This window comes from Cariama cristata, unplaced genomic scaffold, assembly GCF_000690535.1.
Source record: "Cariama cristata isolate BGI_N322 unplaced genomic scaffold, ASM69053v1 scaffold29511, whole genome shotgun sequence".
Taxonomy (NCBI): Eukaryota; Metazoa; Chordata; class Aves; order Cariamiformes; family Cariamidae; genus Cariama; species Cariama cristata.
This window is the reverse complement of record NW_009598410.1, coordinates 18,678-42,639: the sequence shown is the minus strand read 5'-3', so window position 1 is coordinate 42,639 and position 23,962 is coordinate 18,678. Positions and strand designations below refer to the sequence as shown.

Sequence of the window (23,962 nt, the reverse complement as noted above, 5' to 3'; positions counted from 1 at the left end):
ATAAAGTGTTTGCATTAAATTTTATTGCACCATCAACTTTTTTTTTTAAATATCCCCCATTCAAGTCAAATATTAAATTATTTATATCAAACAAAATATAAGGTCTTCTTTAAAGTATCAAGTAGATATGCGCTATACAGAAAAAGAACAGTCTAAAGGAATGACAAACATCAAATCAGAGATGACAGAAAACAATCATTAGGTTGTTTCTTTTCCATGACTAAAAAGATTGCAAAAGGATTGTGTAGGCTATTGTATGCATTGTATGCATGAAAAGCATCCCTCCTCATTCAAGGTGTTGAAGCAGGTGACACCTTCAAGCTGTCAAGTGCTGCATGAATTCTGAAGTGCAACCTGGACTCCATAGAGTATTCTTTGTAGTTGTTTCTGCAAACAACAAAGTTATTTTAAGAAAAACATTTTTGGCCTGGATTGTTTCTACTTCATACATGCACTGAAGGACCAAATTTAACAGCCTTGATTCCTTCAACAGGAAACAGAGGTTGATACACAGATGACTTATGAGATATTTAAAGGTACATGTACAAACTGAGCAGAGACTTATACCAGTACTAACAATTAAATGTCCTGATAAACTGAATCCATGTTTTAGCATCTCTTTCACTTACTTTGATCCTTTCAACAGCCTCTCAATTACTGAAGTTTACCGTGAAAAGACAAACTAGAAGACTACAGAAAAGAAAGGCTGTTAGCTGAAAGTGTATGTTCAGCTTCAAAACACAACTCAGCCAGAGCAACAAAACACAGGGAAATCACATTATGTAACACAAGCAAACAAACAGGCAAAGAACTACTATGTTTCTAAAAAAAGATTTTAGGAGATTGTTTCAAACTCGCATTTACAACACCATTGCCTGATTAGTATATTTCTCTGTATACATAAGGGGCAAATTCTACCCCATTCTACAACCTACAGATGAAGCAAACATGCTGTTCTACAGTAAATTTAGCTCTCTACTGCTCTTCTGTGACAGGATGTGAAAGCAAAAAGGGAGGTGGTCAGAAGCATACTGGCTTTTAACCTACTCCCACTAACACATTTAGTGCACTAGATGTAAGCCTCACATCTGCGCTCTGGGACAGAGGTAGTATAGATTCTTTCCCTGGACTATCCAGCTCCATCCCATGCATGCCGTGGAGCCTCAGCATCTCTGAAGCCTAAATGAAAAGGAGGCATTTTCCCCTCATACTGTCTATTCCACTGTGTCTGAAGGACAGAGTTTCTTGAAACTGTAAAATTCAATTTTTTCAAGTCAGGAACACAGATTTATAATTACTTGTATTTTGCAAAGGGTCTGGCAGGAAGAAAACCCACATGCCTTCATTGCTAAAGTTACTCAGTTATTCTTAATCTACATGCTGATTAAAAAAAATCCACTTACTTTGCAGCTTCTATGTATCTTATTGCTTTTTCTCTCTCATCCTGTTCTTTGTACAGGAGACCCAACTCATACAGGGTGAACGGCACCAAATAACTATCATATTTTATTTGCTTCTCACTAGAAAACCAGAAAAATACAGAAGTGGTTAATTACAACCTTTCCTTGAGTGACCAGTTAATTCTTAAATGCAGTCACTGCCTGTAAAAGCATATGACCAAAGAAAACACTCTGGAACCTTTTTCACTGGTTAACTCTGTACACATTAATTATACCTGTAAAGAGTGGACGTAAAATACTGCCAACATGACCTTCTAGGAGCAAAAATTTATTCTTTCCTACTCCCTGTTTGTATTGTGGTATGTTACCCAAGTACCACAAACACAATTCCAAGACTGGGACCCTATTGTGTGACTTACAGTTCAAAAAAACCCAACCATCCAAAAAGATAACTTCAAATAAAACCAACGTTCATCAGGTTAGGTAGCGTAATACAAATATTTATTTCCCACACACAGAACTGAGATTCCCTTACCCTAGCTTGCCGGAACAAATGAACAGAGAAGTAAGAAAATTCACATTTTCCTCAATACAAGAAATTCTAGGAACCACTGTAGATTATGATCGCAGAATCATAATCTCAACATGAGATTAGAAAAATCTCATAATCTCTCTCTTTTACACCAGTGAGTCCAGGACTAGAGACAGTACTCCAGATGTGGCCTTATCAGTACTGAGAAGGGACGAAGGATCACCACTCTTGACTTGGTGATGAACTCTTCCTAATGCAACTCAGGACACTGTTGGCCACCTTTGTTGCAAAGGCACATTCCTTGCTTATGGTCAACTTGGGGTTGACTGTGATGCCCAGGAACCCCAGGGCATTTTCTGACAAGCTGTGCTGGTACATGGGGTTATTCCTCCCCAGGAACAGGGATTGGTGCTTCCCTTTGTTGTACTTCATGAGGTTGTTTCTCCAGCCTGTTCAGGTTGCTTTGAATGGCAGCACACTCATCTGGCTTATCAACCACTCCTCCCACTTTATATCATCTGCATATTTGCTGAGGTTGCATTCTCTCCCATCATCCAGGTCTTAACTAAAATGTTAAAAACCAGTGGCACCAGCATCAAAGTCCACATTATTCTGCTTGTGATTGGCCTCCAGGTGACTTCACACTGCTGATGTCAGCCTTCTGAACCCAGCAGTTCAGTTAGTTTTCAATCTATCTCGCTACCAACTTATCTAGTTGAGATTTTGTCAGTTTGTCTGTGATGATATTGTGGCAGACAGTGTCAAAAACCTTTCTAAACTCAAGACAAAGAACATTCAGTGCTGTCCTCTCATCTAATGAGACAATTATCTCCTTGTAGAAGACTATAAGGATGGTTAAGCTTGATTTCCCCTTCACAAATCTATACTGACTACTCCTGATCACCGTCACGATTTTGGAAATGGTTTCCAGAATTTACTCCACCTTCCCAGGGACTGAGGAGAAGCTGACTGGCCTGCAGTCTTGCCCTTCTTGAAGACAGGGGAAACATTTGCTTTCTTCTGGTCCTCAGGAACTTCCCCTAATTGCCATGACCTTTCAAAGACAATGGAGTGTCACAATGACATTGGTCAGCTCCCTCAGCACTCATGGATATATGCCAATGTCCTATGTACTTGAGTATGTCCAGTTGCCGTGAACATATGTACATCTAATCTGTTCACAGTTTTCCTAACCTGACTCTCCTCCATCAAGGGTAATTCTTGCTTGTTCCAGATCTTCCCATAGGTTTCATGGATCTGGAATTCCTGAAAGTTGATCTTGCCACTACAGAATGAGGTGAAGAAGGCATCATATATCTTGGTCTTCCCTGTGTCTTTTACAATCAACTCTTTGATTCTTATCTGGATACAATATCATCAATCAATACTGCAGAACAAAAAAGTTTGCAACAGGTACCAGAAAAGCTCTCAAAATTTTGAAAGCAACACTTCTAAAGAGGCATCTCATCCAGCAAGACAAGCCTTGATGCACAGAAAGTACGTCTTAAAGCACAGAGACTGCTTATGTGATCAACAGTCTTAATGTACTGTAGCAGCCGAAGAAACATAGAGAGTAAAGCTAACCAGAATGTAGATATTTAATTTACCAGAAAATTTCTCCTCCCCTCCATGCAAAACATCTACTTTATGAAGAAGTTTTGTCTGAAGATTTTTGAGATGTCTCAGCTCTAAAAGCCTCCACTATGTCAACTACCTTTGGGGTAAGATTTTCTAGAAACAGCATTGCTTTAACCTGTAACCAATAAAAACCTACTGCTCTGTAACTTGCAAAGTGCTTGACTAAACTCACTTGGGATCTTAGAAGTGGCAAGAGAAGGTGACATGGCAAGAAAATGATAACAAGCAATAGACTCATACATAACAAATTCTACTTAAATATTACTTTTTCTGAATTATTAGAAAAATTGCATATGTAAAAACTGCTTTTTGAGCCTAATTACTTTAAAAATTCTAAAAAGTTTACAACTGCAATTAGTACATGACTCAACGTCATATAAAGAAAAGTTATTACACTAGATACGGATCTGAAACCCGAAGTATTTGATAAATCTGTAACGCATGAAACTCAAGTGTTCATCTGAAACAAGTAACAACAATAATTTCTCATCTACACAGAGAACTATTAACTATCGAAGCAGTAAATCCTGAAAAAAAAACCCAGGAAATTCACATGAATTATCTTTACTTATACTAATAGTTCTGCAAATGCAAAAATACTAATTCCAAATGTATTTAAATAAATGTGTTACCCATCAGTTTGATTTATTTGGTCTAAACCAGCACATTTATATAAAGCTCTATAATGTTAAATTGCTATATAAAAATACTAGCAAAGATTTGTGGTTCTCCAACTACTTTCAGAGGTATTTTAATTCCAGCTCCTTAGCACGATGTTGAAGTTTAATTATTCTAAATTCTAACATGAAATTTCTAACATCAGAAATTTCACCAAAAGCTACAAAATATAAAGGTTAAAAGTCTGTTTATGTTATTTTTACCTTTGAATTACTTTACTGAAACACAGTTCAGCTTGCATGAGTCTTCCCAAGTGTTTTAAGCAGAGGCCCTTCAGTAACTGCAACACGCATGCATCATCCATATAGTATTCATTGTGACCTAAAAGTAAAAGCAAGATACATCAAACAATTTGAAGATATCACGAAAAGGAAAATTAGATTTTTGGTAGGTAATATGAATTTAGACTCAGGAACTTGCTTCTCAGCTTTTATACCTCAAAACATACCTAACCTTCAGGCACAATTTTAAATACTGTCTACTAAAGAAGATGTGTGCAAAATGTCTGTATCTTTCTCTTTAAAGATACAGGCTAAGAAGAAATAAGAAAAAATTCCCCAGTCTTCTGTTTCTGAAGTCAGTACAAAGCAGGCATAAACTGGCATCACTTAAAGATTTCTGTACTTGTAACATCTAAAACAGTAAGTAAAACCTTCAGTGAAACTGAAACCTCCTTTGCACTACATTATTTTAACAGCTTCTTCTGTTGCAAAGCACTGGAAGAGCTGCAGTAGCACCAGTAATATGAAAAGCACAAGAATATGCTAGGACTCTGTCCTGCAGAACTTTTCAGAAGCATTATTTGGCAGTACAAATTCAAGAAATCGAGTTTATCAGTATTCCTATAATCTCTAATGATTAAGAAGCTTGACTAGTAGTGTATAACATTTGGAAAATTCAAGTCAGTTTTATGGTCAATAGGACCAAAAAAACCAGATGAAAAAGCTCTTGTGATGCGATTCAGAAATATAACCTTAACAAGTGTCGTCCTTTTTAGTTGCCTTGATTTATAGCATTTGCTAGGTGCAAGGAAGGAAAAGAAAGGAAAGAAAACACATATGGATAGACAGATGGTAGCACATACATTAACAATTCAGGAAGCAAAACACTCTCCCTTCAGATCATGTTCTTTACAACTAATTACCAGCTCTCTAAGGTCATGTTCATTTTTTTCTTAATAGTCTGCCAAAAAAATCCTACATAAACAGTTCTGAAACATGCAACACTAAAGCATCTTAGGATTCAGCAAAGTGCCTTGCCACTACATTCACACTTATTTCTGTCTGTGTTTAAACCCATAAAATCTTGATAGATAATAACTGACAGACTGTGCTTTTAGTGACAGGTAGAAGCACAGTGGGTGAGTATTTTGCATTCCCTCCAACCTGTTTTGCTAGGCTAAGGTATTGGATGCATGTGACTGTCTCCTAAAGGATTCCTTCATTACTATGGGCAAGCACTAACGTCAGTAAAATCTTGCCAGTCTTTTAACAACTTCAACTAGTATCTCCCTGGTATTTCCCACAGGAGGAAAAGCTACTGTGCCAAAACATCGACAGTAAATGACAGTAAATGCACTGGCCAATTTAATTCAGACAACCTTGCAATAAATGTGGGAGAACCATCTTCCTGCGTTCTTCTACACCAGAAGAAATATCATTATCTGGATTATAAAACATAGAAGAAATGAATTTTTCTTGAAGTTACAAATTCCTTTTTTACATCTTGGAGATAACACAACTGGAAAAATAAGATTTCCAGAAATCCTGAGGAAAAAACCAAAAAAAATAATTTCTAATGTCTTTCATCTGTTCCTTCTACCATCTCTATTTTCAGCTCCACACAACATAAAACCACTTTCAATCCCTGACAGATTCCTTGCTGTGCCGGTTCACTTGAAGCAAATGAAGTATCAACAGCTCTCTCTAAGAAGTCTCAATCCCTAAATGACCTTTGTGTATAATTAACACACTTTTTTACAGCACCTTAGTAGTCCTTTAAAGCTATCTAGTACTGACAGCTGTCTCTTAAAATAATACTGTATCCTTGCCACACTCTGCTAATAGCCTTAATCACTTTCTTTGGGTCTCCATTCAGCAGCAATTCTGGTAATCAGAGTCTTTATCTTGTCTGAGTCCGTATCTTTAAAAGCAAATCAGGCTCACGGATGCAAAGTCCAGAACAAAACTACATTTGACTGCAGTTATTACTAAAAAAAAAAAAAAAGAAGATATAGAAAGCATAAAACCCAAATATGCATCCAGATAACATCCTATTTCTAAACTGCACAATTCCAGATGAAAAACATACTGGTTTTATTTCTTTTCCTTTTATTTTGGTACCTTGTGCATCTCTGCTTAGGAATTTGACAGGAAATTTACTTCACTGTCACAACTGATTAGCACTTATAGCACAAGCCTCTGCATGACACAGCACCAGATTCCCAACATCTTCTGCCAGAACCCTCTGTGCAGAATTCATGGGAACATTAATTTATTTGCAGGTATCTTGCATATTGTTACATTTTGGTTTTAATACGACAACAAAAAAAGGAAAAACATTTGAGATTTAAGAAGCACACTACTAATTCTGCAGAAATGGGAAGAATAGCACAAAGAAAATGAAGGGACTCAATTCAGTCTTGGCCTTGCAAGTTACTCTTGTTTAGTTTATTATACCATCCAGATTTTACCATTACACATTTCTTGTATGTCTTTGTATAAGTTCTGATGCATCACCCCAGTCTATATGAAAATCATGATTAGATGTACTTTTACATTTCATATTTAATGTTTTAATCATGTGGTAAAACTAACTTTCGCTAAATTGTTCGCAAGTGTGATTAAAATCTGGGTTCAATACGTATTATTTTAGTGAATGACCATTAAAAAAGTTTCATGTGCGACAAGATAGTATTTATTCATTCTAGAAGCACTCAAAATAAGGTCTACCAAGTACCCACCTGATAAAAACCTGATAAAGCCAGGTATTTATGCAGTAAACCTGTTGTAATAATGCAACTTAAGTTCTTTCATGATTAAGTTACGGACTGATTTCTCTAAACATTACCCTAAACATCTATGCTTCAAATACATCAAGATTTAAAACACAATCCTAGTAATTTTGTTAAAAATGTTTTATTTTACAACTAGTAAACATGTTTTATTTTGCCAGAAAGTAAAAAAACAGACTCACGCATAGTATTTCATTATTTCCTTTGTACTTAGTTATATTCTGCTCAGTATGTGTCCTCTGTAGTAAAGTTAAATTGCGGGTAAATTGGTTTAGAAAAAGTATTTTTCAGACATTTAAGAAATCAGTGGATTACCCTCTAAGAATGCTGCCAGAGACTGGAATGTCTTAGTAAGAATCAGTTAAGTTCTGTAATTAAGAACTTCACATCATCGAGTTCTCTGTATTCTTCTGTAGAATCAATCAAGCCAGATAAAGAACATATTGAAGAACAACTCCTAACTTTCATGCAACTCCAAAATTTCCATTCTCAGGTTTAATAGCACATTGCCCAAGTCAACAGTTACCTCACAGAACATTAGTAGACAGAAGCAAAGAAAAATGTCAGCTTTTCTTACCAGCTTATTAATCGCATCTTAACTGATCACTTACTGGTTTCATTTTGTAGAGCAGTTTCTTCTTTTTCAATTGTTACCAGTAAGTTTTCAGTGAGGTCTGCTCTTTTGCCCACAACTGCAAAACCATTCCAGACATACATCATTTCCTGACAAAAAAAAATAAACAAGACAAACTCATGAAATTACATAAATATTTAACTAAAGAGTATCCCTTGAAAGGTTGTTACGGAACATTTTAAGTACATAAAAATATTGCCTACAAAAACTTGTTTTAAGCAATATAAAAGGTTTCAAAGCCAAAACACTCACTGTTGGGAAGCCCATGAATAAAAGTTTCTGTATGACTTCAAATAACCACCCACAATGAGTGTGGGACATTCTGTCAGTTACATGCAAGTTTACAAAGATAATCACATCCGCCTTAATAATAATTCAATTAAAGTTGCATAAGAGTATCTATGCATAGGGGAGGCAAAATGACATTGAATGTGTGTGGGCAAAGTTAATCTGGGTTTGTAAGTTTTGAATGTTTTGACACACTTTTAATGGATTCTATCATGTATTTTCATAGGTCTTTAAAAACAAAACTGAACAGATTTTATCATGTGATAGTTTATCATCACCCATGTAACACATTAGCAAAGCTGGGTATTTTAGGTTCAACTTGTGGTCCCTTGCCATATGAACTAAAGATGGAGCTGAAAGTAGTTACCTTCTACAGGATTACATATAAATTTGTGTATGGCTTGTATCAAGAACAGTGTGGCCAGCAGGGCCAGGGAAGTGATTGTCCCCGGTACTCAGCACTGGTGAGGCCACACCTCGAGTTCTGGGCGCCTCACTACAAGAAGGACATTGAGGTGCTGGAGTGAGTCCAGAGCAGGGTAACGAAGGTGGTGAAGGGTCTGGAGGGTAAGTCTGATGGGGAGCGGCTGAGGGAGCTGGGGGTGTTTAGTGTGGAGAAGAGGAGGCTGAGGGGAGACCTGAGGGGAGACCTGATCGGTCTCTACAACTACCTGCAAGGAGGTTGTAGTTAAGTTGGGGTTGGCCTCTTCTCCCAGGCAACTAGTGACAGGACAAGAGAGCACAGTCTGAAACTGCACCAGGGGAAGTTCAGGCTAGAAATGAGGAGTCATTTCTTCACAGAAAGGGTCATTAGGCATTGGGATGGGCTGCCCAGGGAGGTGGTGGAGTCACCATCCCTGGAGGTGTTTAAGAAAAGAATGGACGTGGCACTTAGTGCCGTGGTCTAGGTGACATGGTGGTGTTAGGGCACAGGTTAGACTCAATGATTCCAGAGGTCTCTTCTGACCAAATCAATCTGTGATTCTGCGATTCTATGTATTTGTGGGTGTGCACGTATATACAGTATACATATACGTGCATGCACCCAAACACACAGTCATGTGTGTTTACATAGAGATGCCATAATCTATAGTCTGTTACCTTCCATACGGAGCAACACTGGAAGTAGATAAACTTTCTGAATAAAAATGTGGTTCCAGTACGCACACCCAATACAGGCTTCCAATATAATTCCTACAAAATCTTATTTTAAAAATAATAAAAATCAAGGCAAAACCTGGCACAAAGCTTCCCAGATGCTTCAGTACAATAGTAAGCAATATGCTTGTTTCGATGCATTAAATATCTCATTGTAATATATTAAGAGAATGAGAGAATACACATACAGAGTTCATTCTAACCAATACGAAACTCTGCCAAGATCTTTACTCAATCATTGCAAACTCAAGAGTATAATTTATTCTACTGTATTTGAATTGTAATTACAGCTCTGAAATATGAAGCCTGATGTCGTTCTGTAGCTGATACAATACATGGTTGAGTATTTCTGGTTATATTTGTGCTGTAACTATGTGGGTTTTCAGAGGGAGAAAAAAACTGGTTCTATCCAAGTCTGAAATAGTATTATTGACACTATCAACTACATTATGCTAGATTCGTTTCAATTCTGTAGTACTGTCTAATTTATGCTTACTGCAGTAATAGCATACACTATGTTTATTTTTGTTTAACTCATGATGGAAAAATTCTTAAAATAAAAGATACTGGATTTGACAGCAAGACCAAAGATATATACTCATAACTAAATAGCACTGTGCTGTACAAGCCCAAGACAACTTTATTACTTGCGGCCTTTATGTGTAAACTGAGTATACAATGAATTGTAAAACGGACAGACTAATTTTCTTTGGATCCCTCTTTCTATATCAGTGAGCTTTAACATAAGAAACCCCTTCTCAAATTGTATTTTTCATCTTCAGTTGTTGCTAAATTATCCATGTACAAAAATTTTAGCATACACATATGCAAAGTATCATTGCTATGCACACATAAATGGACTGTGCACTACAAATGCCTCTGAACTTAAAAGCATGGGAAATTAGGATAGTATTAGTAAAGTATCATTAACTTCTGCACTTTTTACTCAGACTCAATACAAAAAAAAAGAACCCACCACTTTTCATTTTCACCAGAAGAACAGAAAGTGCTGAAGTACTCATTACCTTTCTAATGAGTCTGGAGGACAAGGACTGAAATCCTGCCAAACTAAAGAACATGAGCACATATGCTAAAAACCAATGCAGCTGAAAGGTCACTTTTAGCTTCATGTGGCAACAGCAATCATTCTATGTATGTTTGAACTTTCATGTGAAAAATCTGGCTCTGGTTTTGGACTGCTAGTAGTTGGTAACATCATCCAGCCCCTAGTACATTTCACAAAAATCCCACTGCATGAACGCAGTAATTCTTAAAAAAAAAAAATGCAGACGCATACTACCTGAAAATATTATTCTTTCTCTGTAGAATGAATTATACTTATTTCTTTTCTGTTTGAGAAGGACGAAAAGAAAGCAAGCATAAATACCAAGGCAGGTAATATCAGCTTCACTGGTTGAGAACTTGCATAGCGTCGAGCTTTCCTTACTGCAAACTTCTCAGTTGGGATAGATTTTCCTGCAATTCTCTGTTTTAGACCATCCACTTGTCTACAAGGAGGGAAAAAGGAAAATAGAAGTTGCTTTATATAATTTTTATTTCATCTTATTTCATTTAGTAAGATTTGCTGTTCGCCTCTGAAGTATAACATCTTAAATTGCTTCACACCACTTCGACTGCAGTTGTAGGAAGTCTGTTTGCTGATACAAGCAGCATTTTAAACACTCTGATGCTAAAAAAACAAAAACCAAAAAAACTGAAAAGTTGATGGTTACAAGTGGGAAGTCAGTCACACAAGACAAAGTTACTCAAGTCAAAAAACTTTTATATAGGGGGAAAAAGATAGCACATCTAGTTGCTTTATAAATGTTTACCTGAATAAAGATACAACGTCCTCACCAGTCCTTTCCAAGTCATCCTCTGGAAGCATACATAGAATTGCTGCCTTCTGGTATACATATATTGCCTGTTTCAAAAAGAAATAGCAACAAATTACCACATCTAATTCACTGCGTTCAGTCAATACACTAAGGACTAAAATTTCTCATCTCACTTGCTGCAGCAAAGTGTTTCCAGTAATTCTCAGGCAGGTGGAACTACAGAAATCTAGCATTTCCTTTGTCACCTAATTTATACTACAATTTTATTTTTAACATATTTATTAACATTCTAAATATGTTAGTAAGAATGCTAAAGGTGTCTCCTGTGAAGAACAGGACAATTTATTAAACAAATCACTGATAAAGAGATGAGGTTAAATGACAACTATTCTGAAGTTCATTACTGCTATTATATAATCCTTTATGTGTAGAAGCACGCCTGAAAAAACAGAAGAAAGTGTCTGAGTACTGATTCAAGGGAAGTTCAGTAACTGGACTTTGCAGAGGAAAAAAATAGAAACATCCATAATTCTATTCAAGACATTTGCACTTCACATTGAATATACTACTCGCTTTCCCTTTTGTCAAGAATTGGATGAATCCCCTTTTCCTCTAAGCATAATAAAACAATAATCTAGACAGGAACCGACAAAATGTATCAAAAATCATTTGCACATTGTGCTTGGTTCATACTTTGAGAAACATTTTTACAAGGAAAAGGTAGATATCCCAAATTTTCTCATGAGATCTTGTCTCCAGCAGCCTTCTCATTTCATGTCACAAAGCAGCTGCTGAGCAGGCATGCTCTCATCTGTTTATAATTAATTAACAAACACAGTTTCTTCAGCCAAGTTTTACTAGCGAGTGTTAGAACTTGACTTGAGATGCAAGTTAACAGTTTTTCTGTCCCTCTTCTTTCTCACAACTCTGGTAAGTATCTCTGGTTTTAGAGGGGCTGAAACTTTATTGCTCTGGTACTTCAGAATGTGAATTAAAAATTCCTCCTTATCCACCCAGTTCAACCTACCACTTTGATGCCAACGTGCCTTTGCTTATGGGTTTCAGAAGAAAGCAAAAATTGCACTTATTGTGCAAATTGAAATGCAAATTCAACTGTGGAGAGGCTACAATGTCCACCTGCCCATTTACCTTAGACCACCTGCTCTCTTTGCTGAGCAGGTCTGCATACCGATATGCTTGAAGCCAGTTCTGCTGGAAGGTGTAGCACCACATCAGTTCCCAGTAACAGAGATGATGAATCTGTTTCCACTCTTGCTGGGCTGCTATGCATTCTTGGAACCTCAACTGCGCCTATGATGTAGTTAAGTATGATGAAAATTGGCTCAATTACAGCTCCACATGAGAGTCATGCCTAACTACAGAGCAAATTCTTACCTAGCACCCAAGTGGAGAACACCTGACTAGTAAAATAAGGTAAGCTTCCCTTTCAGTCTCACTTACAGAGAGCGAGCTGGAATCAGTATTGACAGTGAACATGAACAGGGATAAGAGCATAATTACCAGTCCAACTAAAATAAGTTATTTAGATGAGTCAGATTATTTTTCCCCAAGTTGAACACTGAACAAATACATTTTTTCTTTAAGGTTTTTATTTACCTTTTCAAAATTTCCTTTCAGTATATCTATTCTGGCAGCATAAAATAGAATAATGGAACCCTTGAAAGGAGATGAAAAAAATACCCAGTTAGTATTTTAAGCTTAGGGAAGTACATTGTTGTTATAAAATCAATTGAGAATACACACATTCGGAAATTTCTGTAGGTACGGCTCGAGGAGACTGGTTGCTTCCTGAAGGTTGGCTTCCCCTGTACCTAGAAAACATAACAAACCAACCTCAATTTACTTAAAAAAAAAAAAAAAGAGAGTTTCATACATTGAATAGACTAACGGATGACTGCTTTTATGCAAAAGAAGAAATACTGCATCACATTGTGTTTCTATAAAAATTAATTCTTGCCCTGAAGGTTCTAAGTGTTTTTAAGATAGTAAATGTCTGTAAGTAGAAACACAATAGAATATATGAATATTCTTTAAACTGTTCCATTATAGATCCTAGTTATGTTCTTAAATCCCTTTAATTGCTTTAGCAAGTTAGGAAAACATTAGGAAAACATTAGGATTCCATTCTCTGCTCTGCCTCTTTTCCCAATTTTGAGGTCACTAAGGAAGTACAGGGGATACTGAAAGAAATTAAGTTCTCCTTAATTTCCTGATGAGCCTGAGGGACAAGGACTAAAATACTTCCAAACTAAAGAACATGAAAATATATGTCTAAGATGCATACAGAATTAATGGTGACTTTCAGCACCATGTGGCAAAAGCAATTAATTCTCTACATGTTTGAACTTCCAAGTAAATTGTTTGGGAGTACAGACTTCTTTCTGGAAACAGTTTTTACAACATCTGCTGTTAATTAATGGATAACTACTTGTCTGAACTTAAAAATGTTTTGTGATATTCTGCTGTTGCACGTTGAGATAGCCCTGCAAATGGAACAAGATGTTGCCACAATGGTGTCTACCCTCACTGTTTCTGCAGACATAGCTTTGTCAGAGACATTCATTTCAGATCATAAGTATACAGCAATCTCCTGTTACAAAACTAACTGGCCACAGTTTCAAAATTCATTTCAAAAATATCACAATATCTATCCTAATATGTAGCACGACCGAACAGCCACACAGTGGGTCTCACCAAGGATTAAGGAGACGTAAGTATGATAAACCAACAGGGTGAAAGTACACAGAATGGCCCTCAAACTGCTGCCAGATGCGCCTTCCCGTAGTTGGCAGAGGCCCAACTCCTAAGAAACATCACAAACACATGCAGAATTAACTATCAGTATACAGAGATACTATTCATAGTTTCTGGCTCCCCTAAATTCAGTTTTCCTTTCAGACATAAGTATTTTGTTATTCAGCCCTTTGTTATCTCAGATCCAACACAATCTTCTACCAAAACAGTTCCACCATAGCTGATAGCTTAATCTTCTCCTTGCTGAGTGCTAACACTGAATAAAATTAACCATGTATTTCAGTGCTCTGGTGAAGTGGGAACACCATGCAGACACACAGGTCTACATCTCTTCCCCACTATTTTCTGGCTATGAGCCTTTCAGAATAATGTCTTTAAATCTATGTTCAGTGAGAAGCTCTCTCAACTGCTCCACTGCTACTTGTCTTCAAGAGTCTTCCTTCACAGAAACCTCTGGTTATCCTCAATTCTCTTCCATCAAGTCAGCCACTGTTTTGAGGTTCTGATCAAAATATTAACTCTGCTGACATAGCAACTTCTAGATACTGTTTCCAGAACCTACAATGGAATTTGTGTGGCTGAAAAAAGGAGTTCAGATTCATGAAAACTTATACAGCTCTTAACACATGAAACCTCTTAACATATGAAAATTCTTTCCAGTTTATCCTCATTACAGAACAGCTTGGGGGATCATTGAGACAAGCTCAGATCTTCCCTGCTCAAGAGCAGTGGATCTTCAGAAATGTAACAGATTTTAACAGTTTTGCCTCAAAACAAGGACTAACTTAACAGGATTTTTATTGCATAGCAACTTGATGAGTTATAGGAGAATTCAAGCACCATACAAAAAAAACCCCATGGTGATACTCCAAAATTGTTCTTTTCCTTTCAGCTTTTATTGCCTTTTCAGTCAGGACAAAAATGTGTATGATGCAAGAGCTTCAGGATGAACCCAGTTTTTCACAGGAAGAAACAGAATGAATAGGTCTCTACCGAAGTCTAATTTTACATAAGCAGAACCATATTTGTGGACAAACTAACACCAATAAGACCATACGGTGACTCTTTGTCTCATAAACCACCATAAGTTTAGTTACATATAAAATTCTGTGCGTTGCTTTGGGTCTTGTGTTCAGTTGTGGTTTTTTTTTTTCATTTCGTATGACTGCCAAAAAGAGTTTTAAAGGGCTGTGAGATACATACAAAACAGGCTAGGTTTACAAAAACAAGGCTATGGTCACAAATACTTTCCTCATCCATGAGAAAAAGATGTACTGAGATTCCACAGTGACACATGATACTCAGAAATTCCTTCTCACAAAGAAAAGGGCTGGGATTGTGGGTGGAAAAATGTGGAACTGTGACTTTCCCCTCAGTTACTGGTATGAGGAACATTAATTTCTGACTGTATTGGCTAGAAAATAAAGCTGATATTGCCTCCTTAAGGATCAGCAAAAGGAAAGAAAATTGCAATTTGAGAACATCCTCTGAAGCAGACTGGTCATTTCCCATGGTTGTTCAAGATCAGGATATCACCATATGTCCTTTTATGCCTGCACCATCTAACTCATTTATCTTTTTAACACCACTAAAATGCTGATAAACAATACAGATCATTACAGTTTTAGTGTGAAATACATCATGTTAAATGCATCCAGTCTTTATCTGAGAAAAGACTAATTTGAAAAAACTAATATGAGATCCAATACCCTATTGCCAGAAAATCCAATAAATTCTAAAAGTCGAAGGATCCTTCCTGGTAAAAGTGACAGCATCTGAAATACATTTCAAACAAAAATAAAATAAATAAAAACGTATGTTTAAAAAAAGTAAAACCACTATAAACTTGAGCCAAAAATGCCAGCTACTATGTTACATGCCATTACACAATAGTGAAAAGGTAAAACACAAAAGAACTCGAAAATAGACTTGCATGATCAACAATATACAATCAGACTTATCATCCTTCAGCCCTCTATTACATGCACTTTTTCTTCCCCTTGTAACTGCATTCTCCACATCCTACACAACAGAAAACTTACAAAGATGACAACCACCTTTTCAATGAGCATTACAAGAAGGTCTATTTGAAGGTCAGTTTTGAAAGATCCATTCACCCTAATACATTCTGCCCAGCAGAGAGTTTCTGTTAAGCTTCCTACTGAGGAGACTTCATGAAGAATAGGAAAGGTCAGTGCACTTATGAACAAAGACATCTACCAGTTGCTTGGGTTTTAAAGACCAACAGGTGCAGACAGACCTGAGCTCTTCTGGCCATACTCAGAACTGGCCAGCTCCAGTCTGGAATGATACAGAAATTAACATACCAGTAGAAATTAACATACTACCAGAAATCAACTCTCACCGTTGCCACAACAGATGTGAAAAGGCAACTTTAATAAATTGCAAAGAACACTACTAGCGGATGTACCTAGTTTTCTTTTCACAAACTCAGTAAACTACTGTTCATTCTTCTGAATTTGTGTTTATCTACGCCAGTCTACAGTATGCCACTAGAGCAAAAGAATGTTATATATGGGGGTGTTAGAATAAAAGCAGTCACTCCAGGTATCTTATAACCCACAGCATAAGCATCTTAAAAATTCCTGGTACACACAGGTAGTACTGCTTTACCTCTTGAAAAATACATAAATAAATTAGTCCAAGAGAATTAAACACAATTCAGAATAAATTAGTAGAAAGATCCTAGAAGTTATGCATGCAAAAAGCCACTGTTTTCATATTGCACAAAAGTTTCAAAAGCTGTATCTCCATTTTACAAATGCATAATTTTTAAAACAGGATTAGGGTACTGTATCTGCAAAGAAACAATTCTACAGAATTATCCTGATGGTCTTTCTGTGGTCTGAAGAGTCATACCAAGTTGAATGCTCCAATTCCAAGTTTTACTCCTCCTTCAAACTGGTAATAAGTTTCATTTTTGCTTTTGTTCCCCTGAGTCATCTGTAGCACCTGATGACATTCTCTTTTGATGCAGGAAAAAAAAGGAAGGAAAGGGAAACACGACTTAGTGATTATACTTCATATAATTTCTATAATTGCTATAAAAATATTTATTTTGGAGGCATTAATACAACTGCATTTGCCTACACCAGCATTGAATCTAAGTGTTTTCTAATGGCTTACTTGTATATTTGGTAACTCGTCCTAATTTTGAGGCCACCTTTGATAAAGTTGATCATATTTTCATCCTGGAAGAAAAAAAACTTAATTGTACAAAAATGTGCATTCAGCTATTATGTATAACACATACATTAAAATCTTCCAGCTACACTTAAATTTATTTGTAACTTAATAGTCATTGGAAATATTAAAAATATTTTTCAGTTATTAGACTCATCTAAGACTGAAGTTCACACTTGCTTAAGTTGTCACGGAAACACCCCTCTGGTGCATGTTACAAATTTTAAAACTTAGGAGGGGAGTGAAAAAAGTCAGAGTTACTTTTAACAGAATCTGCGAGGCATATAAATGAAACAAGAAAGCTCTCCACCAGATGGTGCTGTAGGAACTTTTTAGAAAGTTTTGAAATACCGATTGTGACACACACAAGCGAGCCCAGAACCTAGCAGAAGACAAACCAAAGAATCCCCTCAATATATGAATTCCCATTGCTTATCAACAGTAACCACGTGTACTACCCAACACATGTGCTTATTTACATCTAGAAAAATCAAAGTAAAGCCACAACATACTAGCCATCAAAAATAAATTCTTGAAAAGCAAGATCGTTAACAGTTCAACAGGACAGAATTTTTTGGTTTAGAAGTCACACAGAAGGGGAACATGTGCAGGCATTTTGGAAATGCACATTTAAATCCTCAGGGACAGCATATATGATGCAGAAAATGAAAAGGCACCAAAAAAAGCCTCAGAATCACCAAAGGAAATTCTGGCTTCCATAAAAAGATCACCATTTCAAAAGACCTGAACTGTTTTGTCTGCAAGACTGAACACCCAAATGTAAATGTTTCAGTACAAGCATGCTTGCTACCTCTTTCCAAATGGTTACATTTTCATTATCATCATCATCCTCAGATGAATCAAGGGCAGTCAAGGATGAAAAACAGGGGGCATGAGAGCAATCAGTAGAGCAGGGTATTATAGTCAACAGCAATGGATCTCCTACATGATGGATAGCAAGGTGCTGCTTTAGAGAAAGTATACCGTGAAGGTTTTTTTCATTTTATACAGTCCTAAACTCACCTCAATAACTGTTCAAAAATTCTCTTCATGCTTAAAAAAATCCACCACAAAAAAAAAAAAAAAAGGGTTGCTTCCATTTGGTTAGCAAAAGAAATTCAGTTACTGGAAAGACTGGCATTCCATTAATAATATTTCCTGACACTTCTGGCCAAACTACTGTATTAAATGGTTTATAAAGCTTTGTCAAATTAACTTTTTAGGTCCATCTGATACTAGTATTTTTCTGTCTCATTTCTTCTAATATTTATATCTGAAGGGATTATCTAAAACACACTCATTAAACATTTGTAAAACACTCATACATTAAAAAAGTATGACTAACAACTCCTGTTTCCAGGAACTAATTTCAAATCAAATTTGAAAAAACTGTAGCATAAAGTCCCTGAACCACAAGTTAACAAGAAGCACCAGACAGTATTAAACAGCATATCTTCCTGTGAACTGAATTATTACCTCAGCAATGCTAAGGCTTGCTCATTTTATAATCAATCATTGCTATATTGTTCCTGACATCATGTCAAAAGTGCATGGAGAGTGACACTGAATTGGAGACAAGTGTGCATCAGATGAAGTTTTATTAGTTGGGAAACATTCTATTCTTTTCATGTGAAGAGAGACTTGCACGTTGAAACAAGAGATTTCTTCATACTCGAGCATCTTTTTTAATAAGTGCTGGACACTTTCAGATGTGATGCAAGTCATTTAAACACAGCATCTGTGTAAGACTGCAATATACCTTAGGTTTTTGGTTCCTGGGTATTAACAACATCTCTGGTTATTCATATAAACAAAAAGAGGATTTTCCAGGGTAGCACAGCATTTACTGCACTTTCAATCACTGCCATGAAATAATATTCATTCACTAGGAAGAAGTTTGGGTTTTAAATACCATATCTATTGTGTGAATGATGTTTTACAAGTACTAACATCTTTCCATTAAACTGCTACACAGATATACAAAATTAACAATTGATTTTACCTGTACGAAGGTGAGAGCTGCCTTCTGTAGTAAGCATTCAGCATAGCAGATTTCAGCATGCATTTCCTCTATATAAGAAAGAAAAGATATTTAATGTCAGCAAAGTTATTGCCAATATTGTCTTCTTGGGGTCAATGGAACAAACAAAATGCTGCCAAGATGGAAAGGCAAGATTCTGCCGTTACTATTTTGATAAGTGCTGAATAATAAATAGCTGTAACACACAAATGCCAATAGAAGTCTTCTATTTCACTTCTCCTCAGACAAAAACTTTGATCTTGCCATAGCCGACTTCAGCCTAGGGCAAAAGCTACTTCTCATTCTGGTGGATGATCTCCTATACCTTCCATTGACACTAATTTTAAATATCAGCCTACAGCAACTAGGTCTTCCAACCCTCCTTCCATGTCTTAGGAAAAAAAACTTTTACAGGTGAATGGTAACAGTCCCTGTGGTTGAGGCTTTTCCTAAGTTCAGTAAGACAAGTTTTCACCAAGTCAAGCTCAAACTGAAAGTCCCGGGCAGACCTTCTGTCCTCATGCAGTCCTAAAGCACATTTGACTTAATACGCATGACAGGAATTACTCTGCACCCATGCTGCAAAACCAGCCACGTGCACCAGGTTGATGTATGTACAGTGCACTCGTGGCGAGTTTGATGTGTCCAGTATCAAAGAGGATTCTTTTGCGTCAGGTTAGAAAAAAAAATGCATACTTGATTCTGCCTGAATCAGAAACAGGAGATCAGCATTTTCAGAGCCATGAACAACATACTGATACAATTTCACAAAACACCTTAATGCAAAAAAGACAAGCACAAAACTTGTTACTATATTCAGATTCCAATACAACTGATGATAAAGACATATTCCACAACATCAATGATTCTTAAACTTCTGGGAGCTGACTTAAGGGGGAAAAAAAAAAAAAAAAAAAAAAAAAAAAAGAGGAAATCTGTCTTCAGTCCTATAATGTGTTGTGAAAGGCATTCCTTTCTTAATTCATGCATGCTCAGAGCCAAAAAAACCCAAAAAACAAACAGGCTGAATCCCTCATTTTGAGAAGCTTTGAATTCAAATTCAAAAACACCACCATATAGGTCGCTTGTTTGTTTGTTTTTTATTACAAGACACTAGCCAAGTTACAGAGTTTAGCATATTTGCACATATTGGTAGGGTATTTTTGAGCTTTTTTCACTTAGTTATTTTAATTGTATTATAAACCAATTACCTTCACTCAACTGATCCACTGACTGTTTAGAAACTAGATTGGACAGGGATTCCACCACTGTATTTCTTTTCCTGAATCTAAATCAGTTGTACATGGAAGAAAAGAAAACCACACAGCATGAGCAACATTTCAACACAAACTTGAACTTAATTATTTACAATTCTTAACCATTTCCAACCACAATTTACAGACATTCTTAGTAAAGTGATGATTTGCCAATAGTTGCAATTCTTTGAGTTGTCTAATCATGGCCACCTGTATGTGTCTAGGCTCAGAAGCCTATCCAACCTTAACTGATGTTCCAAACATACATTTAATCTACTTTAAGTGTACAATAGCTGCCACTCCACTTCCACCCATCAGCTGCAGAGGTCTCTCTGAGGTGTCTCTGATGCTGGGCAAGGCACTTGAACTGGATTTCAAAAAGTTTTATGAACTACTTTTCTCCATGTCTTAAACTTGAACGTAGAATTGCAACAAAAAAAAAAGAATCAAAAGTACCTCTGTTTTGAACAAAAATGGAAACATAAATACTTCAGTATTTTACGGACTTTTATGCCAGATATGATGCCAAGTACAAAGAGCCACCTAATTCTCAAACGTACTAAACATAGTTCAGATAAAACTGTGAATTGATAACACACCTGAAAGAGAGGCAGAAACTGCTGACCTTTTATTTTCTTCAGGTAGTATCTGATAATTTTATCTCATTTCCGTTTCTTTTGTTTGTCATTGTTAAGGAGGTGATGTTTAATGTCTAAACTAACAACATTTGGAGACAATTTCTTCGGAAACAATTCGGTATAAATTATGGTCTAACCAATATGACGAATAACCACAGTAGTGGTTAAAATAGAATACAGTAGAATAAAGCACTCCTTTCTGCTTTTGTCAGAGACATGTTAAGCACTTTAGCTTTGACAACCCATTTTCCAAGTTTTTTTAATTAAAAAATAAAGGTCAGTAATAGCTTTTATTTTCTACTCTATTTCATTACTATTTCAAGTAAAACCAGAAGCAAAAGGTTCAGATCATTCTTGATGGGGATAATAGCCCTTTAATTTTAAGGTAAGAAAAACACTTTTCTAACAATAATTTAAAAATTGCTTTGGTTTTAGAAGAAGCCTCAGTACAAGCTTAATCCTATTAGACTATTGGGTCTATCTTTGAAAACAACTCTTTAAAAAAAGAATATTTTCATGATGAAAGCAAAAATTCAAAATCTGGAGCTTTTAAATTCTTGATCCCCATGGAAAACAAAAACTCACAGGTTGAAATAGCTCAGGCATTTCAATCATGTAGTGTCAGCTTACGTGTAGATCTACATAGCCAACCAACAATTTAACTAACTTTAGAGGCTATACATGCCCAAGACCCGACAATTCTGTTGTTTCCACAATACCAGGAAACATACCCTTACCAATAATAATCGGATAGTGAGACTTAGTCCACATTTCCAAATTCAGATCAGTATCATTCTGACAATACCCTGCTTTGAAAGCATACAGACAGCTGGGATGATTTACAATGAATACCTGAGGGATTAAGTCCCTCATAAATGTTCATTGCTTGGGCTTACCTTTGGCAGGTTTGCAAAGCTTCCTTCATTGTAGAAATTCCCATTTGTATATCCTGCTGTTCAAAGGTCATAGCAGCTTGCATAACTAAAATAGTGCTGTACCCAAGGGCATGGTACATACTATCTTTAGACCTAGGGCAAACATATAAATCTTGTGCATTTAAGCAAAACTTTAAAACACAATACAAAAATGAAATGCTGAGATACTTGCATTCACTTGTGAAAAGACAGAAGAATAAAGCAGGAAAGTAATGAACATGACAACATAACCTAGTAAGTATCATCTTCCACTTCCATGGGTGCTACATGTCTGTCTCCGCGGGATACTGTTGCAGCAAGTTACAGAAAATATCCAAACTGGGTTACAGAAACACTTGCACTTAATTATATCCCATTTATAGTCTGCTGGTTTATCTATTTAAGCTAGCTAATTAAGCCTTGACATAAATACTCGTTCATCAGCTTCCACTTAACATAAGAAGTAAGGGCATCCGTCTAACATTATTACTTGATCGAAAGACACAAAAATCTGCATTTGTGTCATAGAAAAGTCAGTACGCACATGCTCAATCCTGCATAAAAAGCTACAGTGAACCAGCCTGGCTTTCACAAGATCATTACATAATCAAATGCCAACATTGTGTCAGGGTAAGTCAGGTTTTGTCTAACGAAGTTTCAAGAGGTTCAAGAAAATGAAGACTGCATACCCCTCTGGTAGCATCTCTGATGCTGTATTATCAATATATTTTTTCTTAATGTCCAATCTGAACCTTCTCAGCCTCAACTTGTGGTGACTGCCTCTTGTTTTGCCATCTGTCACTATGGAGAACGGTGTCTCTGTTTCTGTAACTTCCCCTCAATAGCTCCAGACCACTATTAGATTAATGCCCAAGTCTCCTTCTTGCCAAACTAAACCAAACCCAGCTCTCACAACCTCAATGAGTCATATGTTCTAGTCCTCTAGCCATGCTGCTAGCCCTCTCTTAGATCCTCTCCAGTTTCCTCAATTTTTTTCTTCCCCCTAAATCAAGGAGCCACCGACTAAATGTAGTTTTGAAGACAGGAAACTTCAGCAGAGTCAAGGAAGACACACCCTTGGACCAAGTGTTTATTTCTTAAATATTTCAATACCTTCCCTAAAACTTTTACATTATTTAAGGACTTAAGTTAAACTTTCATTAAAAGGCTATTTTTCAGTAAAACAATTGGGCTTTTTATTTTTAAAAGGTGGCTTTTTGTTTCCTTGCTAGGCTAGGTCCTCCTTTGCAGACCAGCTGAATATGCTCAGAGTCCATTAGCTGCCAGGGACTCAAAGCATGAAAACCATGGAGTTCAGAATATTCTTTTTCTTCATAGTAAATGTCAACTAAAACAAATACTTCACTGTACATGAAAACACCGTTGTATGAAACAAGATTTTGCTGTTTTACAACACAAAATGAAATATATATATATATGAAACATACAAAAAACATTTGAGTAATATATGTATGTGTATTTAGTAATACATGCATGCACAATCCTTGCATGTAGAACTTAGCATTTTGCCACACTACCCAAAAATAGCTTCAGCACACACAAGTGCAAGTGGGCCTTCTCAAAGCATTGGTCTATTACAAATAACCCTGCATAACGCTCAGAGAAAACAGCTTGGGTATAACTAATTTGAAAAGGTGTTATTCCTGCCTACCTCCTCTACACTTGAGCTCTCTATACCACCAAAAGCAAATCCTTGATAACTGTGTCATCCTCCCAAGGTTTCATTTAATGGTGTTCTTCCACCTGTCCATACTACTGACCTAACACCACCAACCCATCATTCTTAATCCAGTCTTACTATCACCAAACTGCAGAGTGAGAACTTTACCTTGCTCCACTAACACAAGCTACAGATCCCTCTCTCTGACACATCCCTCAACATCATATGCATCTTCGGGAGACAGACAGGAGAACAGTGAACAGGATTCAGATCCCAGTCCTAAAGAACAGAGATA

General features: G+C 36.5%; 1 protein-coding gene across 1 annotated transcript in view; it reads right to left on the bottom strand.

The window, feature by feature from the left end:
- Nucleotides 1-290: 290 nt before the first annotated feature.
- Nucleotides 291-23,962, bottom strand: part of TTC39B (tetratricopeptide repeat domain 39B) — a 24,367-nt gene continuing 695 nt past the window's right edge. The window contains exons 2-17 of the mRNA XM_009709247.1: nt 21,969-22,100; nt 20,390-20,466; nt 19,161-19,228; nt 17,102-17,166; nt 16,835-16,940; nt 15,664-15,729; nt 13,895-14,003; nt 12,944-13,011; nt 12,797-12,856; nt 12,329-12,490; nt 11,174-11,265; nt 10,729-10,849; nt 7,873-7,984; nt 4,452-4,569; nt 1,404-1,520; nt 291-387 (exon numbers count right to left, since the gene is read on the bottom strand). Coding sequence (XP_009707549.1) covers nt 291-387; nt 1,404-1,520; nt 4,452-4,569; nt 7,873-7,984; nt 10,729-10,849; nt 11,174-11,265; nt 12,329-12,490; nt 12,797-12,856; nt 12,944-13,011; nt 13,895-14,003; nt 15,664-15,729; nt 16,835-16,940; nt 17,102-17,166; nt 19,161-19,228; nt 20,390-20,466; nt 21,969-22,100 — 1,570 coding nt within the window. The remainder of the gene's footprint in view (nt 388-1,403; nt 1,521-4,451; nt 4,570-7,872; nt 7,985-10,728; nt 10,850-11,173; nt 11,266-12,328; nt 12,491-12,796; nt 12,857-12,943; nt 13,012-13,894; nt 14,004-15,663; nt 15,730-16,834; nt 16,941-17,101; nt 17,167-19,160; nt 19,229-20,389; nt 20,467-21,968; nt 22,101-23,962) is intronic.